The 15632-nt window shown below is 45.4% G+C and overlaps 1 protein-coding gene across 2 annotated transcripts in view; it reads right to left on the reverse strand.

Moving 5' to 3' along the window:
• Window positions 1–15632, reverse strand: part of IGF1R (insulin like growth factor 1 receptor) — a 317675-nt gene that overhangs the window by 34703 nt on the left and 267340 nt on the right. The window contains exons 9-14 of one of the 2 annotated variants that reach the window (XM_003901424.5): window positions 13234–13401; window positions 12491–12695; window positions 6940–7223; window positions 5445–5581; window positions 4769–4928; window positions 214–316 (exon numbers count right to left, since the gene is read on the reverse strand). In XM_003901424.5, the coding sequence (XP_003901473.2) occupies window positions 214–316; window positions 4769–4928; window positions 5445–5581; window positions 6940–7223; window positions 12491–12695; window positions 13234–13401 (1057 nt within the window). The remainder of the gene's footprint in view (window positions 1–213; window positions 317–4768; window positions 4929–5444; window positions 5582–6939; window positions 7224–12490; window positions 12696–13233; window positions 13402–15632) is intronic. The other variant, XM_021940884.2, reaches the window with a different exon arrangement.

Raw genomic sequence — 15632 nt, forward strand, 5'->3', positions numbered from 1 at the left:
CCAGGGGAAGGTCTGTACTATCGAAAAATTATTTTGGCTGTTGTTAAAATCATTAGAAAAGGTTCTCTTTTCCTGGAAGAACACTTGATGGGAAAATCAGGTTTTCCAGTCCATAAAATATTTCCTTGAAATCTTCAAAAAGATTACCTTCACTCACATTCAAATCATCAAACCACTTAGCCACAGAGTGTCATAACTTTGCACATCACTGACCTCTTTCTATGGAAGACGTACAGCATGATCACCAACCCTCCCACGATCAACAGGACAGCGACGGGCAGAGCGATGATCAGATGGATGAAGTTTTCATATCCTGCTGCAGCAAAGAGGAGGAAATGATAAATATCACCAGGTGAAGAATCTGCTCATTTCATTTTTTCACATTCAGTCAGAAGTACGAAAAAAATACCTGTATATTCATTTATTCCCCATCATACAGTAAGAATTCCTGAAGGTAAATGGTGTCAGAAATAGAACATGGCAAACAATTATTTGAAAAAAGAGTAAATACGTGCAGACTGAGGCATAAACTCATTTTTTAAAGTACAGTATATTCTGGCGTAATAGTTTCAATGATAGACTGAAGAAAAATAATCTTTGCATGCAGTTTAATGACTGTTAGTAAAAATGCATACATTTGACACTAATTTCCCACATCCCACAGAATGTTCCAGGGTTTGGTCCATGTCCCTGGTACCCAGCCTAGCATCTGCCATACAAGTGTTGGTTCTGGTGGTAAGGGGTCTCTGTGATCTCACACCTGTAAAACGACTCAAATACTTGCAGCAGCAAGCATTCTATTTCTAATAAACAGAATGAAAATTTCTATTCATTTTTATAAAATGAACAGAAATTCTTACATCTATGTATAGTCTACATCTATGTATAGATCAAGTCCTGCCAGCCTTAATCTTTGAGATAGTTCCATAGACAATTTAAAATAAACACACACACACATTCACGCACTGGATGGCACCCCTTTCCAATGCTGCTGCAAACATTTGAGTCCTGTTACAAGTCTAAGACCACAGAGACCACTGATCATCAGAACCAGCACTTGTATGGCAGATGCCTGGCTGGGCACCAGGGACATGGACCCTCACCCTGAAACATTCTGTGGGACATGGGAAATCAGTGTCAACAGGTAGCATGACAACTAGAAATGTGGACTTCACATATGGCAAGGATTCAGAGAGGAAAGGAGAGGAGAGAAGGGAGTCAAGGGAACCTCCCTAAGGGAAAACTTCTTTATGATATGCTTTTCTTGGGGGTTGTGGGGAAATGGCTTTCCTAGAAAATGATGATACTGCAGAGATGTCAGGGCCAGCTCACAAGGGACCCTGTCCAAGCTAAGCAGTTTCAACCTCATTCTGCAGATTAAAAGGAGTCAGCGAAAGCTTTCAGGCCCAGCAGTGAACTGATAAGATTTGAGATCCAGGGAAATGGCTGTGCTGAGGACAGACTGAGGGATCTGGCAGTAAGAGAAGGCACTGTCATGTCTTAGAGAATTGGAGGTACAAGCCATGTCTCCTGGGCATGCTCTGCATTACCCAGTTCAGACCTACAAAGAAGTCACCAATCCTTGTCTATACACCAGGCAGACTCACAGAGATGCTCTGGCTTGGTAAGTCATGGCCCCAGGAAGAGGCTCATACAATATGATAGCTCATACCATCCCCCCAGGGTGAGTGACCTGGAGTCTGAGCTGTGGCGGTGCTGGTGGTGATAGATGGCTGGATTCCAGAGACATTTAACAGGCAGAATCCATGAGGCTTGGGTTGGAATGAAAAAGGGGTGGCTGGAGAGAAAGAAGAGTGAGGGATGCTGTGAGGTTCCTGGCTTGGGTAACGAATGGATTACAAGGCCACTGACTGAGCTAAGCAGCAAAGGAGAGAAGAGGCCTTTTGAGGGCAACAACTGTGATTTTGGTTTTGACACAACGAATCTGAGACCTCTCTGAGACATCCAAGCACAGATGTCTATGCGGAAATGGGCTTGGAATCACTGGGGATCAAGTTAACATTAATCATAAGTTCCCTATCAATGATTATTTTGCCATTAAAAACTGTGATCATGGTTACGCTTTAAAGACTACTAAAGCTGTTTTAATTTTTAAAATTAGAAGTATTTTGATCGAAGAAAAAAGATATTTTTATTGATATTGTGTCTCTTAAAATGGATGCAGTATCCGGCATTTTATAATTCCTCAAAACACTCACAGGTGATCACTACCAAGGGGAAGCTGGCAGATTTTTCTTTCTTCCCCACTGAGGCCTGCTGTTTATATCACTTATACTACTGGTCAGGCTGTACTGTGTTCTTTTTGAGTTTCACATTTCAACAGGGACATGGAGAAACTGGAATACATCCAGAGAAGAACAAAATGATTAAATGGCTGGGAAATTGGTGTATGATATTGGGCTACAAGAAAAGGCCAAAAGACCTGAGATTATTTCATCTGGAAAAGAGAAGTCTGAGGAGTGATTTAATAGTATTCAGGCACACAAGGAGTTCCTAAAAGGAAGGCAGTTGCCTGAAAGCTTCCAAACCTTCCATATCCTCTGAGGATTAAATAAGAGGAAATGAGACTAAACTGTAGTAGGACAGAGTCTTGTCTGACATAAGGAAAAATTTCTCAACAGTAAGGCCAGCACGTAGATTCAATTTCCCTGCAGTATGTGATAATATCTGCTGGAAAAATTTCATCAGAAGGACTCCTGATTTCCCACTGGCATCCTGGCACTTACAAGGTTAAAAATGGAGCAGCACAGGCAGACAGGAACATGTCATGTCACCAAAACAAGCTGAGTTCACTCAACCCCAGAAGCCAAGGCTGCTGTTTCACAGATCACAGACCCCCAAACTAGGTAGGCTCTGTTTCTAGGAGATGGAAGGGAGGAAAAAGACAAGGGAAGGAGGCAGGGGAGAGAAAGCAAGCAAGCCACTACTCTGGACAAGGTTACAGGAATATTGTGAAGGTTCTAGGTGCTGCAAAGGTGGCACAGACTAACTGGTGAGACTAGGTTAACTGGACTAGATGGGAGAATTCTATTTTAATTGACAAAATTATCTGCCTAAACATCCATTTACCTCTAAAAACCTGAACCCAGGAACAATGCCAGGCACATAAAATGTTGGCTCAAGATTTGCAGTTCTATTCACCCCCATCCTGCTCTTTTGCTGTATTAGGATTTTCAGATATCACAAACAGATTAGAATATTGGGTGCTGACCAGGATGACTACTGGATGACATTTCTTTTTCTAATTTATGTTCAGAATTAGTATTCTATAATGTATATGAATGAAAAATTGTACTATATTTATTCATGTACATACATGATTGACACTATTTGAAATCCATGTCATGGACATTGTAGAACGTGCTGCAATTAACGCGGTAATGAACATATGCTATTCGACATACACGATTTTTTGTATGTGTTTGGTGATATCACAAACAGATTAGAATATTGGGTGCTGACCAGATGACTACTGGAGACTTTCTTTTTCCTTTTTTTTCAAATTAATTTTAATATATGACAGAGTCCTGCTCTGTTGCCCAGGCTGGAGTACAGTGGCATGATCTCGGCTCACTGCAACCTCAGCCTCCTGGGTTCAAGAGATTCTCCTGCCTCAGCCTCCCAAGTAGCTGGGATTACAGGCTTGCACCACCGCCCCCAACTAATTTTTGCATTTTCAGCAGAGACGGGGTTTCACTATGTTGGCCAGGCTAGTCTCAAACTCCTGACCTTAAGTGATCCGCCCGCCTTGGCCTCCTGAAGTGCTGGGATTATAGGCGTGAGCCACCGTGCTGGGCCGAGTGCATGTTTTAATGTAACTCCAGATCCGCATAGCAGAAATGTGGACACCAGGAAAGATCAGCCCACTAGACCCAAGAGTGTTACCACAAAGCAAGGCTGCATTGCTATTTTATGTGTTATGCCAAAGTTGATTCCATTCCATGAACATGAAATAATCTTAAAAACTGGGTTTCTAATAAGAAATAACAGAAACTCAACACAGAAATAATTTCACCAAAATATTAAATTTTGTTGGTCAAACAACAAATATGTGGCTCTTGTTGTACTTACACATCCTATAATTTGTTTTAAAATCTGAAGTCATCACACAGAACAGCCTAAGAATTCTCTTGTTAATGACTTGAGCATAAACTCACATTCCTCAGTCTCTGCACCAAAGGGTGAGCACCGTACATTTCCAAGGCATATGGGGGCTTTAAAAGGGCACTGGAGGGTCTGGGATGCTACCATGGAAATTCCTGCCCTGTAGCAGGCTGAACCAGATGACCTCTGGAGTTCCTTTCACCCCTTAGGACTTCAAGCCCTGAATCTGAGCCCTATCTAGTTTTACTGACCAAGTAGGAGGTGGAATGGTCAATTCAATGCTTTATAAAATGTCTTTTGTTTAAAAAAAAAAAGAAAGAAAGAAAAAGAAAGGTCTTTGAATATAAGCCAGGTCGAAAGCAACAGTCTCCTCTGGCTCTCCAGTGGTTGCACCACCTCAAAAGAGAGGCTCAGTTCCTCTCCCTTCCTGCCACATGAGGTAGGGGCCCAAAGCTCAGCATCTGCCCCACCCAAGCTTCCACACAAAGTGCTGGTATGTGCCGGCACCTTAGCATGACCCTTCTGAAAACTGACCAACTCTATTTTAACAGAAAATAAGAGGGCCATAAACACTCAGGCTGTCCTAATCCTGGACCACCCTGCTTTCAGTTTTACACATTTCTTCTCCCTCCACAAGCCTTACTTTTGGCCTGGACATAGAAGAACACAGGATCTGTCCACGACCCATTCCCAGAGAGAGATGTAGCCTGAATCCGGGCTGTGTAGTTCCCTGGGTTTAGCCGGTTTAGCTTGGCCCCTCCATACTTCCTGTATTCCTGTCTGGACACACATTCTCGCTGATCCTGGGGAAATAAAACATACATGTCAATTTCCCATGAACGCAGGAGAAATCTCGGGCCTGCCAACTAAACTCACCACACTGGGGACTCCAGCTGCCTGATATGACCTCCCACCTAACAATGATCCCGAGTGTCAGTAAAGAGAAAGAAATCAAATCTTAAAAGGTCGTCTTCAGGTGGCTTTAAGTACACCCAAAAGCTTTAACCAAACATTTTTGTAACCAAGAACTCCAGAAGGATTAAAAGTTATTAGAACTGATCTGGCCTATGCCACAAGGTTATCTTAAATAATGAAATCATTTCTTGAAGGCAAAAAGCAGCCTAGCTCTTTGCCCTCTATGGAGTACTCCTTAGAGAGTATGGAGTGGGTAGAAAGACCCAAATCCTCACCAGCTTGGCACGTATTTTATTGTTTTAACTCCTATGCTAACCAGGAGGTATCCTGCGCAGTCAGGTAGCATATGTTGTCAATGGATGGAAATACATACATGCGGGCACAGGCCACGGCCCCAGTCCTACCTCAACTTGTGATCCGTATTTTATTTCATACATTAGAATCAATCCATTGGGATTCTCAGGTTCTGGCCACTTTAAAAAGATGGAGTTTTCAGGCCTTGGCTCCCAGGTCACTGGCCCAGGAATGTCATCTGCTCCTTCTGTACAATTTAAACAAGTGACAAAGTTGGATTTGGGTTCCCAGGGAGGGAGGCCAACACTGGGCTGACCTGAGAATAACCCCCCAATCCACGCGGGCAGGACTATGGAGATCAGCCACGTACACTGCCCCTGAGCAGGCTGCTCACACACAGCGGAGGATTCAGAATCATACCAACCCCACAACTTGCACGTCTCAAGATGCCACAAGATCCTCCTTTCTCCCCAGTCCTTCAACAAAAAAAGCCTGCTGCCAAGCACAGCAGGAAAATCTTGGCAACCTAAGTAACTTTCTTCTCTTCTGTGCCTACCGCTTGAAAAAAGAAAGCTTTGTGAAGCCATCAAACACAAGCAGCCCTGAAAAGATGCTGAATAAGCAGAAGCAGGGCGTGGGGTCTGCCGGCTGTGACAGGGACCTTCCGTGGCCCACGGCTACACACGGCAACTGCAATTTTTACACAGGCACAAAGGATGGCCCCAAGCCCAGCCTGTGAGGAAGCTGCTGGGAGGCTGGTGCTGAGAGCAGGGCAAGCTCTCCCTGCTGGCATCAACTCCTCCAGCGGCTGATTGACCTTGTGGTGGTTCCTTTCTTGCTTTTGCTTCTTGAAGCAGTGAATAAAGTGGTGATGAGCAAAGGTCACGGAAAGTTACAGCTGCAAAAGGCACCTGACGGGTCAGTTGGGCTATGTCTCTCCTGGGAGGGCTAAGGAAACTGAGGCAGGGAGCCTGACGATTGCCTCAAGGCATGCTACAATGGACTTCAGTGCCAGAACTGCATGGAGGACCCCAAGCCCCAGACTCCTATCACCTCCATGCTGTTTCTACTGCCTGAGGCTTCCTAAAGAACAGGGCAGTTCTTGAATGCCCGAGTGACAGGCAGTGCCTAACAACAAGGGAAAGCCAAAGGCTAAATAAGCAAGACCAGAGGCTACTCCAGGAGTTGATCTTGAGGGGCAATGGTTACTCTGGATCGAGGCAATTAACTGGAGACATCTCTGAATATGTCAGAGCTCGGGGGTGGGGGGGGGCAACCCGATTTGTGCACAAGAGGGGCAAAAGACAGTGGGAGTGCACGATGTGCACCAAGTAGCAGGTGGAGGGCGGACCATGCAGACAGCTCCCTGCTCCCAGCATGTTCCACGGAGAGACCAGGCTGGGAGTGGTGTCACTAGGAGAGCATGAGCTCTATTCCCTAGGCAGCTGGTCTACTACGCCACCTGCCAATGATGGCACGTTATTTAGCAGGCAGACCTGAGTCTAAGGGTCGTGGCCCTGGGTGTCAGACCCTTTGTCCATAAAACACATCTTCTCCACTAGGTTGTGAGGAAGGTGGCAATGGGGCCACCCGGATATACCGTACCTGCAGGCATAGTCCTTGCAAAGACAAAGTTGGAGGCGCTGCAGCCCAGTTTCTCAGCCTCGTGGTTGCAGCTGTGGATATCAATGCGGTACAATGTGAAAGGCCGAAGGTTAGAAATGACAGTTCTCTCCTTATTATCCACTCTGCTCTCAAAGAAAGGGTACTCTGTCTCTAGCTCTTCCAGATCTGTGATGTTGTAGGTGTCTGCCGCCGTGGTGTTCCTGCTTCGGCTGGACATGGTGGTGTTGGCCACTTGCATGACATCTCTCCGCTTCCTTTCAGGTCTGCAAGGAAGAGATAAATGTGGCTTTTAAGTGCTTTTACCTCTTTCGTCTTTTCTATGACTTGAGTAAGAGTAACAGAAGAATCTTAACCATGGAATAGAAGGAGCTATTCAGCCCCCTTGGATAAGAACGCATGAATAACACGGGGATGTCCTTCCTCATTATCTTGCTTTCTCTACTATGCAAGTGTCAGAATAGGCACACAAACTCTCACCCCCACCCCCTGGCTCTCAGAGTGGTTCTTCGATTTTACCTAGAGGCAAACAGTGTCTCTGCCATTCTTGGCCAGGCAGTCCTGGCTGTGTCATCAGAACACTCAAGCCATCTGGTCACAGACCTTACGGTTAAGCATTAAAGGTGGCAAACCTACCAGCTGCGCTAAGATTTATTAGGGCAGGAGGGGAGAGGTGAGGTGTGTGGCAGAGGCCCCAAAGACCTGGGGCAGAGGGATATAAAAGCCTATGGTGGTGGCTCCTTGGATCTGCTCTGACTGTGGAAATAAAGATGCCTGGAGCCTAGCAACAAGCAGCTCCACGGACCTCAGGTCTCTTCTTGGGGGCTTCTGCTGCGGGCCCACCCCCAACCCCAAGCATCTGTGCTTGCTACACTCTGCAGGTCCCTGAAGCCCACCCAGGCCTCCTCCCAACTCAGCAGTGAGCACCTGTGGCCTCACCAAGGTCCTGCCCACGAGAGGGCAGAGTCTTTGTCATGGATTTGAATGGGGACTGGAACAACCAAAAAGCAAAAGGGAGTGCATAAAGTCATCACAAAGAGGACATTCACACCGAAAAGGGCAGATGAGGCATGAGGGTGTGACCCTCTAATTGCTGCTTTGGTCAAATATGAAAAAATGGGCTTTGTGGCTCCCCCTAGAAACCTTAAAACAGAATCCTAATGTTTACAGGAACCAACAAAAACAAACAGAATACGAGAGGAGCACCCAGATGGAGAAAGGGCAACCCTCAGGTCAGCCACGGACCAATGGTGAGAAAACAAGGCTGAGGCCTTTGGCTGGGGTCACTGGTCTTAGGAACAGGCAAAAGGCAGGGAGTAAATGGGATGAATTCCATCTGCCCAGGGAAATGAGAAAGTCCAGAACATGGGAAGCTCATCAGTGCCATGGAGGGGAGAGAGCGGCAGCAGCAGCAGACAGGGAAAGCTCACACAGGGGACGGAGCAGTCCAGAAGCCACTAGCAGGTTCAGCTGACGCTCGGCAGGTTTCTGGCTGGTCCTTAGGCCAGAACCTGGGAAGGGGAGAGCAGGGGGCTTGGGGAAAGGGCCTCTGGCTCCCTAGTCTTCTCAGCCCATGGATTCCCCTGAGGAAAACATGGTCCTTCTTTGTGTAGTGGCACATGGGGGTCCCATCAAAGGCATAAACTGCCCAACACAGATAGGCTCATTCCAACAAGCAGAAAACCACAAGGTCAGGGCATGTACATTTGCTTTCACAATACTGGGGGAGGAAGGGTAAGGACATGAGGCTGATTATCCACAATCCTCACACTCTGCAAGCCAACCAACCAGCCAACCAAGCTTCCTGGAAGGGAAAAACACAAGAAACCACATTTACTGCCACGGAAATCTTTGTCAACACATCAACAAATTTCCAGCCCTTCCTTCAAAACCAACACAATATACACTTGTGTCTGTCAGAAGTTGCTTAGGTTTGATGCACTACAAATTAATTCTGTGTCAAAACCCCTCTCCTAGCCCGGCCACCACGTTTAACCGGGATTACATCATTAAGTATACTCAGTAGTTTACTTGTTTATCAACACCACACTTTTAGGGATTGCACAGCTCTCAATGCTGATGACATCAAGGCAGTGACAAGGGGAGGGAGGTGACACAGAACATTATCTGGAAGGCAGGAACAGGGGAAGCACAATGGCTCATACATCATTTTTTGGTAAACAACTACATTTCCAAATCGTGTGCCCAACAGCAAACATTACTGCCAACTTTCCCCGCTCCACCCCATGATACAACCTAGCCCTATTGGAAAACCTTTTACTTTCCAACATCTGTCAACATTTTAGCTAGTTAAACCAAACTATGTGATTTACAAAATAAAGACAGTAGTCAAAAGAAAGGCATTTACTGCCAAACACTGACTTCAGAAACTAGTTTTACAAACTCTAGCTTCCACTCTACTTCAAAACATACAGGATATTCTGGACAATTTATAAGGAACTAAATCTTACTTAACTGGTTTTATCCCACAAATAAATTATTCTCAGAATGAATTGAAAGAAATCAAATCCGTTTTCGGACATTTCACTTGTAAGATAGAAAGCCAGCCTTTATGATTCAATCATACTGTCAGCTGGACACTCCTTCACCCAACTCTGCCAGAACTCAGTAGGAGGCAAAAAACAAACATTAACTTCTTATAAAGTATGGCCTCTCACCATGAACAAAATATTGTCTTTATATACATCCATGGAAAGGAGAATCATAAGTTGGACTTGTCTTAGGAGAGAGAAAGGAAGGACTGGGGGGACAGATAAACACACTTCTCAAGTGGAATAGAGGAAACTTGTTTTGAACCCACCACCACCAATGCTGTGCATTAATAACATCAGTGTCAATCGCGGCTCTGCCTTCACACATCACATAATCTTGTGCTCCACATCTGATGAGAAAAAAACAGGTCTTGCCTTGTAACTACAACTGAAAGCAAGGGGCCTTTCAGCAAAATCTTCCCAAAACCTTGATTCACAACCCGAACCTCCTGCTGGTTGGTGGAACAAGACAGCAACGTAACCAATGGCCTTTGATAGAGAATAAACAAACTTCCCACCCAGCCTGCTTGGGACACTCTAAATCCATCCTTCCATGTGGCGGGCGCAGGAGCTGCCACAAGCTGAGCCTCTGCTGGTCTAGGTGGAAAGCACCACGAGAAGCAACGCAATGGAGGAGAAGAGGAGGGAAAGAGAGTTGGTGTGTGGGAATAAGGGCCAGGTCCCAGACCGATTCTTAATTAATTAGGATGTCGGAGAAGTCACCAAACCTCATTGAGTTCCAGTTTCCACAACTCTTTGCAATCTTTCTAGTCCTCAAACTTTCTGCTTTCTAGGAACCACCAGTGATACACAGATATCCTGGATAAGGAAATGGCCTAGGGCACTGAACCTCAAGGCTCACACTCAAAGCCCTGTCACCTACCAGCAGACAGAAGATTTCCCCAGCGGGGCAGGATGCGAGAGGCCATGAAGGGCTCGCAGGCCCTTCTCACAGCTCTGGTGTTTTTTTTTTTTTTTCCTTGAGATGGAGTCTTGCTGTGTTGCCCACGCTGGAGTGCAATGGCACAATCTCAGCTCACTGCAACCTCCACCTCTCGGTTCAAGCGATTCTCCTGCCTCAGCTTCCCGAGTAGCTGGGATTACAGGTGCATGCCACCACGCTTGGCTAATTTTTTATATCTTTAGTAGAGATGGGGTTTCACCATGTTGCCAGGCTGGTCTCGAACTCCTGACCTCATGATCTGCCCACCTCAGCCTCCCCCAAAGTGCTGGGATTACAGGCGTGAGCCACCATGTCCGGCTGCTCTGGTGGTTTTAACTTCGAGAGAGGAGGGGAGGGGAAGAAAGCCACCAAGCAATGAAGAGGCTCACTCTCAAAAGGAAATAGTGCCTCCAGTTCTAATCGGTCTTTATTTCTCACTTTACTGATTTCTCGAAGTGAAACAGCTATTTCAACCATTTTGCAAATATCAAAAAGGTCATTTGGCAGAAAAAAAAATCACTTTAAAAACCATTTGTTGTTACAGCCTAAGAAAGTCTATAAGGGCAGAGTCATTGCAGAATAAATAGCTACTACAGGCTCCTCTCAGGGTTGGGGGCAGTGAGGGGAAGGGAACGTGCTGGGTGGGGTAGTGGCAGCAGGGGCACCGTGGGGACTGCAGGTGGGCAACTCATGGGTACCATGCTGATTTAAATCCAACTCCTTGGCCTAGTTTTCAGGCATGAGGTCGTTTCCAAAATCTGCACTATAATCTTACAGGAAGAGAGGGCCAGGGAATACCACTGTGCTTCCATCTCCTTTCCCACACTGGAAATCCTTTACTGGGCTAATCCTTTTTTGAAAGGAAAACAAAAATTGTTTAACATTTTTTATTGTGTTAAAATAAAATTTTAAAACAAAATAAATATATGTAAGACAAAAATTTGCCATTTTAATCATTTTAAGGGTACAATTCAGTGGCATTAATTACATTCACAGAATGGTACAACTATCATCATCATCTATTTCCAAAAATTTTCATCACTCCAAATAGAAAATCTATCAATTATGGAATAATTCCCATTCCTCTCCACACTCTATCCCCATCCCCTGGTAAACTCAACTCTACTTTCTGTCACCATACATTTGCCCATTCCATATATTTCACACAACATAAAATCATACACTATTTGTCTTTTTGTGTCTGGCCTTGTTTTACTTGGCACGGTGTCTTCGAGGTTCATCTGTGTTGTGACATGGATCGAAATTCCCTCCCTTTTTATGGCTGAGTAATATTCCACTGTATGGTTCAAGCCCACTCTGTTAAGCCACTCACCTGTTGATGTACACTGGGTTGTTTCCGGATTTGGCTACTATGAACATTTACTTTCTTCTGCTTTTGTACCCACTCCCCAGAAACCAAGACCACAGCAAAGGAGCAGAGACCCTGGGGCAGGGGCTGTGTTGCTTTGAAAGGCAGAGTAACCACGGAATAAACAGCCACTGCAGGCTGTCTCCCTACACTGGTTCCTAAACCTACTTGTAAAGGATGCCTGCGGCACCTGGCTAGGTTTTGAAGTCAGGCCCCTTCCAACAGACTCTGATGTTTTTCCCTCTTGCTTCACTCCTCCTCTGTCAGGCTGAGAGAGGCGGCAGAGAGAATTGGGAAGGGCAGAGATGGGCCCAAATCCTGGCCTTTCCTCTTACCAGGCAGCGGATTTCAGTACTCTTTGAGTTTCCCCTCCCTGCCTCTACCATAGGGTGCCTACCTGCTCTCTGTAGGGGGTTGTGGCTGAGACAGCAGCACCTGTCACATCGGTGGCCCCAGCAACCCAAGCCCTGGTCCCTGTTCCCTTCAGGGCTGACTGGCTTCCACAGGAACTCACTTCACCGAACCTGTCATCTTTTTTGGCTCCATCTCAATGGCTACTGTATCGTACCTCCCCGCTGCTGACTTACACATTACCTGGTGGGGAGAAAGGCAACAGAACCCACCTGAGCAGTGGGTTTTGCCAAGTGAAATTTCACAAGAGTTCGATACCTGGGCACAAAGATGGAGTTGTGCAGGAAATTCTCAAAGACTTTGCGGTACTCAGCCTCCTCCTTCTCGGCCTGCTTCTCAGCTTCAGTTTTGGGGCAGGCGCAGCAAGGCCCTTTCTCTCCACCACACACCTCAGTCTTCGGGTTCTCTGTGACCTCCTCAATGTCAATGGTGCCGTCGGCATACTTCCTGATGGGGATTTTGTCTTCTCGGAAAAGAAAAGCCAAAACAAGAGTGGGAATGAAAGCCACTATACATGCTTGTGAAGAAAAATAATAGCTCTCAGCACCTTTAATCAAGAAGATAGCTGGTCTTGGCCAGATGCGGTGGCACAAGGCTATAATCCCAGCACTTTGGGAGGCTTTGGCGGGGGAATCACCTGAGGTCAGAAGTTTGAGACCAGCCTGGGCAACATGGTGAAACCCATCTCTACTAAAAATATAAAAAGTAGCCAGGCATGGTGGTGCATGCCTGTAACCCCAGCTACTCGGAAGGCTGAGGAATGAGAATTGCTTGAACCTGGGAAGCAGAAATTGCAGTGACCCCTGATTGTACCACTGCACTCCAGCCTGGGCAACAGATTGAGACTCTGTCTCACCAAAAAAAAAAAAGAAAAAAAAAGATAGCTGGTGTGTAATGGAGAACTACACTGTTATCTGATATGTGTAAATAGGGCCCAGGTACATTCAAACCACAGGAATGAACAGTCACACCCTCCGTCCAGGCCGCCGGTGCACCTTTACCTTTGGAGCAGTAATTGTGCCGGTAAAGGTAGCCGTCCTGAGGCTGCCGCTGCCAGCGCACAATGTAGTAACTCAGGTTGCCGTTGGGCAGAGAGGGAGGGTTCCACTTCACGATTAACTGAGAAGAGGAGTTCGATGCTGAAAGAACGTCCAAGGGAATGGAAGGAACTGCAAAGGGGAACAAAGAATATTCCAGAAAATGAAATGAACTTAAGATTCAGGCTATCAGATACTCTGTGCAAGCCAACAGGAAACTGTAAGTTTGACCTGGATAAGAAAATAACAATGAACAATGAAATACAAAGTGAAAAGTGAACCTTATTTTGAAATAGTACTACTTTAAATGCCAACATTTCCCTTTATAATTTATTTCCTCAGATAATCTCTGTGAAAACAAATATTACTGAATTGTAAATGGAAAAAGGCTGCGGGGGCACAAGCAGAGTTAGAAGAGACAATATGAAAATCTACAGCTAATTCAAACACCTGGTATTTCTCATTTATTACAACTGCCATTCTCCACAGCGCTGAACTCTGGCAGTTTCGACAACTGGTAAAATAGGCTGACTTGGATTTCATCTGAGATTCTGAATCTCTGATAAAAATGTCATGAAGTCAAATGGAAAGAGGGTAGTGGAAAGGGGGCTGGAGAGCCTGTGTGTGTGCAGGAGTGTGCATGCCCGTGTCACAGCTGTAACAGGGATGGGGAAGAGGCAATGCAAAGAACACGGAAGTCCGCCATTTCCACAAGCATCCTTCGGTACAATGAGTGAGGCATGACTCTGAAAAGCAGTCTAAAACTGCAAATGCATGGAAGCCTCATTTCAAGCAAAGGACTCTGTTACCAGCAGAATGAATGCTGATTATAGGCAAAGCATAGTTATCTGATCAAGGTTTACTTACGCTGACCCCTGAACCCAAACCCAGAGCTGAAGTGTGCATAAAGATCAAATGCATCCCAGAACCACTGAAATCTTGTCCTTATTGGGTCACAAAAAAGCACCAATGTTGACGGTTTTCCAAAGCGCAGGAGACACCTTCGCTGGATATCGCTTAAGCAACATGTTTGCCTAAGCCATTTTTCAAACTCGAAAAGGGTGGAGAGCTTGAGGGTGCTCCAGGTTATACAATACACACAAGGTTCTGAACATCTTTAAGGGATAATACTTTGGAAAAAGGTTATGACTAATACTAATGTTTTCAAAGAAAACATAACCACTTGATGCTCAGCCACTTTAGGGTTTCCAAAAATAAGTACTTCAAAAATAAACAGCTCATTCCTAGATACATTCTTATGATAGGTGTCACAAAAAAGCAGAGGCAGAGGACCAAGTTCTTGTCTGTTTCTGCTGCGTGTAAGGACAGAGGACAAAATGTCGTGAACTGACTCATTTGTACAGTGCCTGGTTTCCATCTTTGTGGAAAGGAAGCAGATTTCTTGAGAATCTGTCACAATAAGCAGATATTCCTATGTTTCCCAAATGCTACAGTGAATTGCTAGGCAGGGATTACTTCCAAATTTTAAGATGAAAAACTTACTCTGTTGCATTGAATCTCTGCTATACCAACCCACACCCAGGATCAGAAGCCTGTGCCAATTTCTTTTTAATAAGCACTTCACCCAGTGACATGACTGTGGCCACTTAACAGGGTCATGGAAATGGGGTAGGAGGGGAGGAAGAAGCAGGTGCACACAGCAAAAGGTTTTCCCCACCAGCATTTTCTTCTCACCCTCCTCTCTTGCCATTTAAACTCATTTTGTGCTTGCTTATGGGTATTTAAAAACATCTTACCCACTAAAATAATGGCTATTATCAAATAATGTTTATCAGTGCTATAGGCTGAATGTCTGTGCCCCCCACCAAAATTCACATGTCAAAATTTGAACCCCTAAGGTGATGGAATTAGGAGGTGTGGCCTTTGGGAGGTGATTGGGTCATGGGGGTGAAGCCCTCATGAATGGAATTCAGGCCCTTCTACGAGAGGCCCTGGAGAGTGCTCCTGCATCCCTGCCACCATGCAAGGACGCAACGAAAAGACAGCCATCTATGAGCCATGGAGTGGGCCCTCACTAGACACCAAACCTGCCAGCGCCTTGATCTTGCACTTTGTGGCTTCTGGAACTGTGAGAAATACATTTCTATTGCTTATAAGCCACCCAGGCTACGCTGTTTTTTTGTGACAGAAGCTCCAATGGACTAAAACAATCAGTGTCTTTAAAACTGAAGTGGATTTTCCTACTTCTAAACTAGCTTTTATATACTTGGAAAACATTTATGTTTGCTTTTATTGTTTCCAGATCTGGAGTTGAGAAATGAGGCGGTTTAGAACCTAAAGATAGAGGAAGGAGGAATATCATCATCAGTGAATACTTTGAATATCCACAACATACTACATCT

Source organism: Papio anubis, chromosome 7, assembly GCF_008728515.1.
Source record: "Papio anubis isolate 15944 chromosome 7, Panubis1.0, whole genome shotgun sequence".
NCBI classification, from domain to species: domain Eukaryota; kingdom Metazoa; phylum Chordata; class Mammalia; order Primates; family Cercopithecidae; genus Papio; species Papio anubis.